The sequence below is a fragment of the Triticum dicoccoides genome, chromosome 1B, assembly GCF_002162155.2.
Source record: "Triticum dicoccoides isolate Atlit2015 ecotype Zavitan chromosome 1B, WEW_v2.0, whole genome shotgun sequence".
In the NCBI taxonomy this organism is placed as follows: Eukaryota; Viridiplantae; Streptophyta; class Magnoliopsida; order Poales; family Poaceae; genus Triticum; species Triticum dicoccoides.
This window is the reverse complement of record NC_041381.1, coordinates 689,713,196-689,724,802: the sequence shown is the minus strand read 5'-3', so window position 1 is coordinate 689,724,802 and position 11,607 is coordinate 689,713,196. Positions and strand designations below refer to the sequence as shown.

Below are 11,607 nucleotides of genomic sequence, written 5' to 3'. Positions count from 1 at the left end.
AATTCCGCAGGATACATTTTTATAATTACTTTCCAATTATAAAAGCTTGCCAATTATAAATACTGCCTTATATAGAGTAGCAACTTTTTTTAAAAAAAATCCCGTTGATTTGAGGCAAACAATTACTCTAATGATTTAATTAGTTGACAAAAAAGATGAAAACGGAGCCGGTCGTTTAGGAAAAAATCGTCTATAGTTAGTTGAGAGATTTTTCATCCAGCGCGAGAATGACTCGTGTCCATGTGCCCGCCTATAAGTAGCCGCGTGTAGCCAAGCTTGAAAGTTTTTGGCCTGGCCCCCCATACGTCTCCTCTACCAATCCAGTCCCCCCTACCCAACCCTCACGAAGCTCGGAGCTCAACCTCATGGCCATGGCCTCAAGCTCTGCTCCTGCAAATCCTCCCTCGACCTCTTGGCCACGGCACCCCTCTCAGCCTCTTGGCCTCGTGCCAACCCCCTCTCAGCCCCATGGCCTTGCTCTGAACCCCTCATAACAGCTCCTGCCAATCCCCTCCTCGATTTGGTTCATAGGCTCAAGGGAAAAGGGTAAGGCCATCTCTTATTTTTCTTCACATATAATATATGCAATTCGTGTTGTTCTGTTTCGGATTCATCCAACTGCGCTCACAAATTTCATGTATGGATATAACCACAGGTATTCTTCAGGAGAGGAGAACATCATAGGTTGGTTCTCTTCTTTGTGCTAGTAATTCTTCAATCTCTTTCACTTCTTCTCTACAAATACATCATCATCCAGTCCTCTTTCCTACACGAAAAATTGATCGAATCCTTTCATCTAATCCTACAGTACATGTGAATGAAGAACCAATCCAAGCCCCCTCTCATACCAGGCTCGCCGGATGGATCAGATCGACCGAGCCCGAAGCAAACGAATGGACCGGTCCATCGAACCCAGTCTATCGGCGGCGCAACCCGAAGCACCGGACCCGAGCAACCTCGGTACGGCGCATACTTAAGCCGCCGCAACCTTATCCTCCTCCCTCCGAACCTGAAACCCTAGCGGTCGCACCCCCATCCCCCGCCCCCGCCCCCGCCGTTGAGCAACTCCGGCGAGATGACGGGAGGGTAAGCCGCATCTGTTTCTCCTAGTCGTCTATGGATCCCTCGATCGACGCGTCGTCTTCCATTCCGATTTGTTTCCTGTTCTAGTAGATCTCACGCTGCCCGTTTCGTTGCATTTCTGAGCTCAGGGGAGAGGAGGACGGCGAGCCAGGGCATAAGACGGTGCTCTTCACCAAGGGGGAGGACACCGGCGGCGACCTCGCCCGCGGCTCCTCCAAGGCCGCAGGCGGCGACTCCTCCAAGGCCGCGGGCGCCGACCTCGCCCGCGACTCCTTCAAGGCCGCAGGCGGCGACCACGCCCACGACTCCTCCAAGGCCGCGGGCGGCGACTCCTCCAAGGCCGCGGGCGGCGACCGCGGCCCCGACTCCTCCAAGGCCGCTGGCGGCGACCGCGTCCCCGACTCCTCCAAGGCCGCTGGCGGCGACCGCGTCCCCGACTCCTCCAAGGCCGCTGGCGGCGACAGCGTCCCCGACTCCTCCAAGGCCGCTGGCGGCGACCGCGTTCCCGACTCCTCCAAGGACACCGTTGGCGACGACTCCCGCGTTCGCCTCAAGTGCACAACCGGCTACTCTCTGAAGCGCACCAGCGACTCTCTGAAAGGGCCCAGCGATGGATTCATTCTCTCAGACGAGGAAGTGTATGCCTACCTATTCTCCCCAATCTGTTCTCCCCAATTATTTAGATCAGCAGTTCCTAAGATGAGACCCTTTCTACTACCTTATCAGGTCACATGCAGAGTATTTAACCCATTCATTGATTCATGATATCGATGGATCGCTCAACAAAATGGAGACACTCAAAAGAGCTATGTAAGTCTCTTCAATATGAAGTTTGATTTCTGCGCTTGCAGTCCTTGTGTGTTATTTTCTCATCTGTACTGCTGGTGCTTACATTCCTTGTTTCCTATCTTTTCAGGTGCTGTGCTGGATGTGAGGAGGAAGTTTTGCCACTGAAGCGCTCCAAGTAAGTCCACGAATCTGCCTGTTATCTGACTGCCTGCACCTACAAGATGTTGTTCCAATCGAATGTTTGCAATTTGTATTAACTTTATATGCTTGTTATCTCCCCCTGCAGTTACAAGATGTTGCCTGCTTGACTGCTTGTTCCACCGGTTAGGATAGGAAGTGGTTGTTCCACCCATTGTGATCTGACATGCTGAACTTAATTGCTTCTGCATCATTGCTTTTGAGTGTTAGCCATCATTCCAGTAATAATGTTATCTCATTTATTGGTTCTCCCTCCACATAGAAATGCTTCTGATCCTCTGGAATTTGTTAGTTCAAATAACAAGATATTTAGTGCACTATTTGTGAAATGGTTAGTTATTCAAATGTATAACCATTTTTTTTGGATTAACTCGGTTAGTAATCCAGTTACTTACCTTTGCTTTTTCTGTGTACAATATACTAATTGCTGTTTTAATCATCACAAGCTTGCCATAAGTAACCATAACTACAAGTATGGATTGTGAGACGTATTTTATCCTGTTCTGTTCCTTCATATGCTGTTGTTGTGTACAATATGCTGATTGATTCTTTTTTGTCATGTGCTGTCGATGTCTACAATCTGCTAATTGTTGTTTTAATCATTTTGAGCCTGACAGAACTGCAAGAATGTTTAGTGAGACATAGTTAATATTTTTATTTATCCCGGCGTGATACTTAGTGTGCTGTTGCTGCTTACAATTGGTTGATTGTCGTTTAGAGTATCATGAGTCTGTCACGAGTAACTTTGTTGCCTTCCAATATGTGGGCGTGCATGTTGATCTGATTGCTTTATCTTGCATCTCATATTGTTGATGATGTTGAGGCTGTATCCCTCAAGTCCAAAAGAAGCTTTAGAAGTTCAGGACGTATCTGAACATATATTGAAGCGTAATGAACTTAATTGCAATCTCTACATAATGAACTTAGCTGCTACATCATTGCTTTGAGTTCTTAACCACCTCCTTAGCTGCTCCTCCTATCTTTTGAGTTCCAGCGATAATGTTGTCTCATTTAATGGTTGTGCCTCCTCTTAGAAATGCTTCTTCTCTGATACAAGTAGAAACACAAGTGGTAAAATTTGAAGGCTATTCAGGAAAACATTAATCTCGTCAGTGATACTTTGTCTGCCCATTTCTCTTTCATTAGTATATTTATGCATTTGCTATTGGTATTAGATGTATATGATCATGTGGAATTTGTTAGTTGAAATAACAAGCTATTTAGCATGCTAATTGTGATATGATTAATTATTCAAATTTATAAGCAGAATTTTTGGGTTAACTCGGTTAATCATCCAGTTTCTGTACAATACACTGATTGTTGTTTTAATCATTGCAAACCTGTAACTGCAAGTATGGATTGTGAGAAAGGTTTTTGAGTCGACTAGTCAAGGGGGTCAAGGGGTTTGAGTCAACCCTGTCTGTGTGACTCGTCGACTAGTCGCGCGACTCAAAACCAGTGATTGTGAAACATGTTTTATCCTGTTTTGTTCCTTCATGTGCTGTTGTCGTGTATATTGTGCTGATTGTTTCTGTTTCATCATGCGCTGTTTGTGCTATCTGCTCTTTGGTGTTTTAATCACTTCAAGCCTGTCAAATCTAACTGCAAGTATGTATAGTGATACATATTTTTATCCCGGTGTGTTCCTTTTTGTGCTGTTGTTGTGTACTATTGGCTGATCTATAATCAATCAGTCTGTCATAAGTGTTCCAAGTGAGATTAATTCATCTGCTTTCGTCCAAGTGTTTCCATGCTTGTTGTGTTGCAACATAATATATTGCTTGTTTATAATCATATGCCTGCCATCTGTAACTCCCAAGATGTTGCCTGTAATCTGCAACTTTTCTGAATGTGTTGGTGCTTGTTCCACCAAGTGTGCGTCTGTAGCTAATATAGGAGGAACACAACCTTAGTTTTTTCCTGGCTAATTTAGTTTGTTGATGAGTGAAACAATGTATCCATTATTTTCTTAACTAATAGCTCTCAGTTTTATCCTTTTTTATGAAATCTGTGGCATGGTCTTGTGTACTAAGTAGATACCTTTTGTGACACTTTTGTAAACTGCTCATAATGAACTTAATTCCTTCTACATCGTTTAGTTCTTAACAACTTACCTACCTGCTGCTCCTAATTTTTGAATTCCATAATGTTTTTACATGAATGGTTCTTCCTCCAGTTTTTTCTCTTGGGGAAACCATAAAGTTAATCAATCTCCTTTATGGCCCTTTTAACTGTTAAATTGCATGTTTATTTTGCAGAATGTTCAAGAGTGGAATGTGTTATGTATCTTCATCCTATTGTGTCCTTCCTGTGCTATTGTAGTGTATCATATGCTGATTGTAGTTTTAATCATCACAAGCCTGTCATCAGTAACTGCATATGTTGATTGTGAGATGTATCTTTATCCTGTTGATTTCCTAATTGTGTTTTTGTTATCTACAACCTGCTGATTGTTGTTTTTAGTCATCACAAATCTGTCATAAGTAACTCCTGGTTATTGCCTTCCAACGTGTGCATGTCGATCTGATGGCTTTATCTTTCATCTCATAGGGCTGAGGGAGCATCCATGACGGCTAGCCATCTTGAGGTGGTTTCCCCGAGGTCCAAAAGGAACCTGGAAGATGAGGATCAATCTGAACAGATTTTAAAACGTTCCAAGTAAGGAATATTTTTTCTTGGTTTGGATGTTTCCTTATTATAGTTGTCAGTTTTGACTTGCTACAAATAGGGAACATGGAAGTTTGCTTCAAGAAGTTTATTCATTGCTTTGAAATTGTCAGTTTTACTAGCTACTGCAATCTGTCTTTCTCTCTTATGTGTAATGATTTTCTTAGGTATGATAGTCCTATTGTTGCCGAATCACCATGGGAATCATCTGGCCTGATAGTTGCCTTGAGAAGCGTAATGCGACGAGGGAAAGACTTGCATCTGGAGAGGCGTGATGTTAGGCTTGAGAAGCGGGAGCTTCGGTTGGAGAACCGTGAGGCTTGGCTGGCGAATCGTGAGGTTAGGTTGGAAAAGCGCGAGCGTCGCTTGGATTGCTATGAGAATCAGAAAGATCAGAGTTTGGAGCAGCGGAAGGCGGATTTTGATAAAAACTGGGAGGGGTATCAGAATTGGTTGCTTTATAAAGCTGCCCTAGAGGACGCCCCCTCTGCTTCCAAAGTGGATGGCCCCTCTCCTGCCGCAGAGAAGGTCTCTGCTCCTGCCCCAAAGACCTCAGCTCCTATAGCTGCTCCTGCCCCGGGGAATCAAACTCCTGGCTCATTGAACAGAGTTGCGGACGCTGTCAAGACTGGAGTCACCACCGTCACTGAGAGTCTGGAAAGTGCCGACAAAATGACCACGGTAAGTAACCACTCTGCTTACTACATTCTTGTGTGCAGCCATTGTATTGTTCTTGATGCTATTTCCATGTCTAAAGCTTCTGGAGAAGGTTGTGGCTGCTCCGACAAGAGTGCAGGACCTAAGGAAAAGCTATGAAGAAAACAAAGCAATTGTCTCTGCAATGAGGAAAAGCTACGAGGATAACACGGAAGTTGGCTCCTCCTTCAAGAGTGTTGTTGCGGGTGTCGTGACCAGCAGCCTGTTGCTTGCAAGGCAAGCTTTGAAGGATTTGGTACGGGGAGGTGGAGGAGATGGTGATGCCGAGTGATACTTGCGCAAGTTGTCTGGATCCACCGATGTTTCAAATGACGGTGATTGTCCGCTGTGAGTGGATACGAAGTTTTGTTGTCGTATGTTGCTGTTGCTTTTGAAACAGATGTGCCCTTCCAGAATTGTTTCATTGATCTTACGATAGTTGCTTGCCGAATTGATGTTTATTCCTTGTTTCACGCTCTAATGTGTATATACATGCTTCTTTTACTTGATAATCCATTTTGGTGATGGTGATTCTTAATATTGTTTTAATTTTAGCGACAGCAAACTGTTTGATTGCGTTGACAGCTTTACTCTGCAAGATAATTTGCCTGGCCAGACAGAGTGATACAGGAAGCTTACTCTGTACCTTGAGACAGATTTGCTTGGCCGTTGTGAAACCTGAAGCTACCCTCTGCTCTGAATCAAACTGATATGTAACTAAAAATAAAAAGGGCAACCTGGTGCATGTAGCTCCCGCTTGTGCAGGGTCCAGGGAAGGGTCCGACCACTTTGGGTCTATAGTACGCAGCCTTTCCCTACATTTCTGTAAGAGGCTGTTTCCAGGACTTGAACCCATGATCTCATGGTCACAAGGCAGCAGCTTTACCACTGCGCCAAGGCCCCCCTTCATGTAACTAAAAATAAGCTATATAATTTTTTTATTGATCTTGTATAAGCAGTGTTATGTTTTCTGTTATACGGTGCGAATGAGTTTCTCTTTGATCAGAAAGGAGGCACGGCCATCCGTATCCGGCGGCAAATCCATCCGATCAACCCAGCGATTACAGCTCCAGCAAATGAGATCAAAGTCGATCCTATAGCACATCTAGGGAGTGCGGCCACCGAGTATGTGCTACGCTGCTCCGAGGCAGTTTGGTACGTTGGATCGGACTGCAGGGAACAGGATTTAATAGGCTCACCTCCTTTCTACAGAATATACAAATAACACCCTTGGTTACTTAGCAATTCATGGATAAGTTCGTGTTATCAAACTTTGTCCATAATTTTAATAATTGTTCGCAAATTTTAAAAACTTATTCATAGACTCAAAAAATGTTTGTGTTTTCAAACAAATTCCGGATATCAAAGAATGCCTGTGTTTCAAACTTTGTTCAAAATTTCAGAACAAAGTCTCTATTTTCAGAAGAATGTAGACATTTTCAGAAACTGCTTGAGTTTTTATAAAATTAGAAATTTCAAAAGGTGTTTGGCATTTCCTAATTTTTTTTCTTCAGAATTTCAAAGATTCAAAAAAAATTTGTTCAGAAATTTGAAAAGAAATCGCATTTGGAAAAATGTTCCCCTTTTTCATATATTGTTCACGCTTTCATAAGTCACTGCTATAGTAACCAGCTGCAATAATCAGGAGCTACAGTGGTCAAGCGCTCTGTGGCCCATGCTTCAGTCCGCGCTCCAATGGGTCGGTGGCGCAACCGGGCTACCCTGTGTGAAGAGCCTCTATCGAACCCAACGCACGGCGTATAGGCAGTCCCGAACAAAGATGCTTTTCTTTCTTCCATTTGTATTGGGCTTTATTACTTTGGTTTCTCCTTTATCCAATGAACATACGCCCGCCAGCTTGTCAAGCAAGGTCCACCCCTACATGCAGTCAAACACTCCACCTTCGTTTCTGAAGTCACGATACCGATGGGGCGGGAGCGGCTATGTTTCACCTGTTCTGAGACCGAAGGAGGTCTCGCCTCAAGGGCGCCCTCCCGTTGCTACTATTGGGCAGACCCAAGTAGCTTCATGCAAGTTAATTTGTTTTTTGTATCTTTGTGCATACTTTTAAAAATATTCTAAAATTCAATTATTTAAAATGCAAGTTCGGACTGCTGTTGCGGATAGTTGTCGGATATTTAAAGTCGTGCTTAATTACGAAAAAATAACACTTGTCATCGTTGCGTACCGTTTCAACTTCGAAGGTCTCCTCCAGCTTAATGCTGAAGCGCCGATCTTCGTTCAGGTGAGGCCTGTCGCACTGACCTCGGTCGTCGTGGCACCAGTCGCACTCCCCCGGGAGACTTTTGTCGTCCGAGTTAAATATATGTACTAAAAAACCTAAGTTAGATCATTATTATTCATCACGGGTTGACTATCGGTCTGTCGAGTCTTTTGTTGAAAACTCTAAGCTCACGTGGTGTATACATTCGTTCGTTGGTGATGGTCGCTCCTTCTTTCATCCTCGAGTGCATTACACCAAAATGTCTAGCACACGGGAATGAAGGAGAGAAGCGACCCCCACGACAATAGTCGGGATTCTTCGTCCTCTCACATATATATGGTGGAACTCTCCCTCACTGATTCCTCTCTGACATTTGCGACCGACGGTGATGGTAGCTCCTCCTTTCGTTCCCGAGTGCATTACACCAAATTGTCTAGCACATAGGAACGAAGGAGAAGCTACCCCCACGACAACAGTCGGGATTCTTCGTCCTCTCATATATGGTGGAGACTCGACAGACTTAAAGTCAACCCGAAATATCGTTTAATTATCTTTCTAAAAGAGGGTTTGGCTTGTCTCACCTCGAGGTCGAAGGGGGTCGGTGACGGGGACGACGGCGGGGATGATGGAGGGGCCGGGGCTCCTAGATTTCTGCGAAAACAAAAACCCTATAAGCTATCAACTAATCATATGCATACGCCTTGCATAGTGCTCTCCAATTTTAGCATTCAAATTAGGAGTAGTTTTCCAATTAAAGCATTCAATAAGCAAAATCAAATCGCAAAATAAAGTAGTATTCAAATTAGGATGCATTCAATTATAAGCAAAACTACATTATCTCGATGTGTCCGCACATCGTCGAATATTATCACTAATACACCTCGAATACTATCATACATATAGCATCGCCAGTACAGCTAGAACCGTAGCGCCCGATGGGTATCGGCGTGGGCGGTGGACACCCAAAGAGAAGGAACCATTACAGGATCGCTCCAGTGAGATCCCTGAAGAACCTGCCAGGTATTGTCGATCCTGCCCTCCAACGCAACCATGTAGCGACGGACGTGCTCGTCCTCCTCGCTGACACGGTGACGTACCACCTCCGCGGTGTCCGAAAGCCTCGGCACCGTCACTGGCCCACGCGACCGCCATCAAACAAGGATCGGGTCAACGACGGGCTGGCTCCTCACCAACCTACGCCTTCCGGAAGGTAGCACCTTCCAAAACCAGCCCGGCGGAGCCTAGTCCCAGACATGGCCCCTCTGATCAAGCCGGCCTCCTCCGCCGAGTCGACGACGAGGATGCGGGATAGGCATCGTCGACGTCGATGTTTTGCTTGAATCAATCGTGTGTGCGCTATATGGCAAATGGTTGAGATAAACCATTTGTGTGCGATGATGTGGAGCATCGCACATGTTGCATAATATGTTCGCAATGTGCGAAGTTCCGCACGCGTTTTGTAAAGACAATTCGTGTAAGATAAAAACGAATTATGTGCGATGATGGGAAATGTAGCACATATCACACGGTTTGTTGTGATCAATTGTGTGTGATATTTGAAGTGTTGCACACAAATTGATAAGAATAATTGTGTGTCGTATCGTCGTGTTGTCTTCTTCTGCGTGCCGCCGCGATCTCGCCTGCTCCGTACACATGCCTTGCATCCACGCGAGGCCGATGTCGCATATGTCCCCTCATTCTTTCCCAAACACTCCTCTCTTTCCCACATGTGTTAGCCTCGTTGTGCTATACCAAAAGGTCCTTACCGGTCGGCCACACCACTGATGGCCCTCGGCACTGCCAACCTCTCACCCACCCCCTCCCCACTCCCGCTCGCCACTACAAGAAAACAAAATAGCCGTGATATCTTTATCCTGAACGAAAATATTTTTTGTCATGAAAGTGACACTTCCAAGACGATACTAGTGATGAAAACACCTATTATCATGGACGGTGGGCACCTAATTCTATTAAATAAATGGTTATGACAGAAAATGAAATTTTGGTCCTGGGTGAGCCCGCGTCGTATCTGCACGATGTTCTTTGGTCCTTCTATGACATAAAAATATAGTGGTGGAAGTGGGGGCGAGATTTTTTCCAGTGATTTCTCGGGTGAGTTCTGCCTCGCGCGTATACGGTGGGTGGTCCGGCCCGAGCAAGATGCAGGGTCGTTTACACGATCTCATATGTGTGCGGACCTTTGCATTACTAAACATGAGCGATTGATGCGAGACTTGATAATCAATGCTCGTGTGTGGTAGTTGCAGGCTCTCGATCGATAGATTAATAACCCCGTTTGCACGGTTGTACAGAAGAGGCTCTGATACGTTCATTTTGTATCATGATATCCTATTGTTATTGTTTTGAAGTTATATTCCACTTTATAATGCAATTGTAATGTATTTTCTCTCTTAAAATGCAAGATACACCGAAAATGGAAGATTGTCGGCAACTGAAATTTATGAAGAAGTATTTTGAAATATATAAATAATACTAGAGAAAAAGAAGTACCGGAGAATACCCTCCATGGGGCCACAAGCCAGGGGCACGCCTTGCTGACTTGTGGGCTCCATCGAGGCCCGCCGTTCGCCGGCGCCGCCCCACGCCGTTGTCGTTGAACCGACCAAAGCGAGACGGTTAATTTTTTGGTCGGTTCAACGGCAACGACGAGCTCCTGGTCGGTTCAACGACCACTATGCAAGGTGTATGCATATGATTAGTTGATAGCTTATAGGGTTTTTGTTTTCACAGAAATCTAGGAGCCCCCGGTCCCTCCATCATCCGCGCCGTCGTCCTTGTCACCGACCCCCTTCGACCTCGAGGTGAGACCAGCCAAATCCTCTTTTAGAAAGATAATTAAACGATATTTCGGGTTGACTTTAAGTCTGTCGAGTCTCCACCATATATGAGAGGACGAAGAATCCTGACTGTTGTCGTGGGGTACATTTTCCTTCGTTCCTGTGTGCTAGACAATTTGGTGTAATGCACTCGGGAACGAAAGGAGGAGCTACCATCACCGACGGTCGCAAATGTCAGAGAGGAATCAGTGAGGGAGAGTTCCACCATATATATATGAGAGGACGAAGAATCCCGACTGTTGTCGTGGGGGTCGCTTCTCTCCTTCATTCTCGTGTGCTAGACATTTTGGTGTAATGCACCCGGGGATGAAAGAAGGAGCGACCATCACCAACGGTCGAATGTATACACCACTGAGCTGAGAGTTTTCAACAAAAGACTCGACACACCAATAGTCAACCCGTGATGAATAATAATGATCTAACTTAGGTTTTTAGTACATATATTTAATTGTAGATGTTTAATATTTGAATTATGAATATAGGAACTGTCGTACTCAGACAACAAAAGTCTTCCGGGGGAGTGCGACTGGTGCCACGACGACCGAGGTCAGTGCGACAGGCCTCACCTGGACGAAGATCGGCGCTTCAGCATTAAGCTGGAGGAGACCTTTGATGTTGAAACGGTACGCAACGACGACAAGTGTTATTTTTTCGTAATTAAGCACGACTTCAAATATTTCAACTGTACTTTTCATCTTTTACAATTTGACTAGCTTATCCCATGCCATGCAAGACGCTATGTCTTGGAGAGGATGGGTTTTGAAGACCATGAAAGTTTCGAAACAAAGAAAATTCACCTAAGGACCCATCATGGTGTGGATTTTGAAGTAAAGCTCTACAATTCTGAGAGCGTAACCCATTTTGGTTGCAAAAAATGGGAAGCACTTTGCAAGATGTATGGTTTTGATGAGGGTATGCTTGTCACCATGGATCTTGGTGATTCTGAAATCAAGCAAGACAATATGGACATTTGGGTCCTTATTGATACGCCTCCAATTCTACCGTTATGTGAGTTTCTCAAACATAGTTATTAGCTAATTTATATTGTTTATTTCAAAATAGTTGTCAGCTTATTTCCATTGACAACTTATT

General features: G+C 44.7%; 1 protein-coding gene across 4 annotated transcripts; it reads left to right on the top strand.

The window, feature by feature from the left end:
- Nucleotides 1–289: 289 nt before the first annotated feature.
- Nucleotides 290–5,973, top strand: LOC119349711. 4 transcript variants are annotated; one of them, XM_037617796.1, is made up of 10 exons: nucleotides 290–546; nucleotides 656–684; nucleotides 809–960; nucleotides 1,212–1,273; nucleotides 1,310–1,721; nucleotides 1,810–1,893; nucleotides 2,000–2,047; nucleotides 4,621–4,728; nucleotides 4,905–5,418; nucleotides 5,495–5,973. In XM_037617796.1, the coding sequence occupies exons 3-10, from the start codon at nucleotides 818–820 to the stop codon at nucleotides 5,723–5,725; spliced, it is 1,602 nt and encodes a 533-aa protein (XP_037473693.1). In that variant the 5' UTR covers nucleotides 290–546; nucleotides 656–684; nucleotides 809–817; the 3' UTR covers nucleotides 5,726–5,973. The 4 variants fall into 4 exon arrangements, with proteins under 4 accessions (XP_037473693.1, XP_037473692.1, XP_037473695.1 ...); XM_037617795.1 differs by having other exon boundaries at nucleotides 1,212–1,721; XM_037617798.1 differs by lacking the exons at nucleotides 290–546; nucleotides 656–684 and having other exon boundaries at nucleotides 818–1,086.
- Nucleotides 5,974–11,607: the final 5,634 nt, after the last annotated feature.

Excerpts from the sequence above, each read along its gene's own strand:
- LOC119349711 (XM_037617795.1), top strand. The coding sequence starts at position 818 with ATGAAGAACCAATCCAAGCCCCCTCTCATACCAGGCTCGCCGGATGGA. Across the intron at positions 4,729-4,904 it reads CAGATTTTAAAACGTTCCAA|GTATGATAGTCCTATTGTTG; the intron begins GTAAGGAATATT and ends TGATTTTCTTAG. Across the intron at positions 5,419-5,494 it reads GTGCCGACAAAATGACCACG|CTTCTGGAGAAGGTTGTGGC; the intron begins GTAAGTAACCAC and ends CCATGTCTAAAG.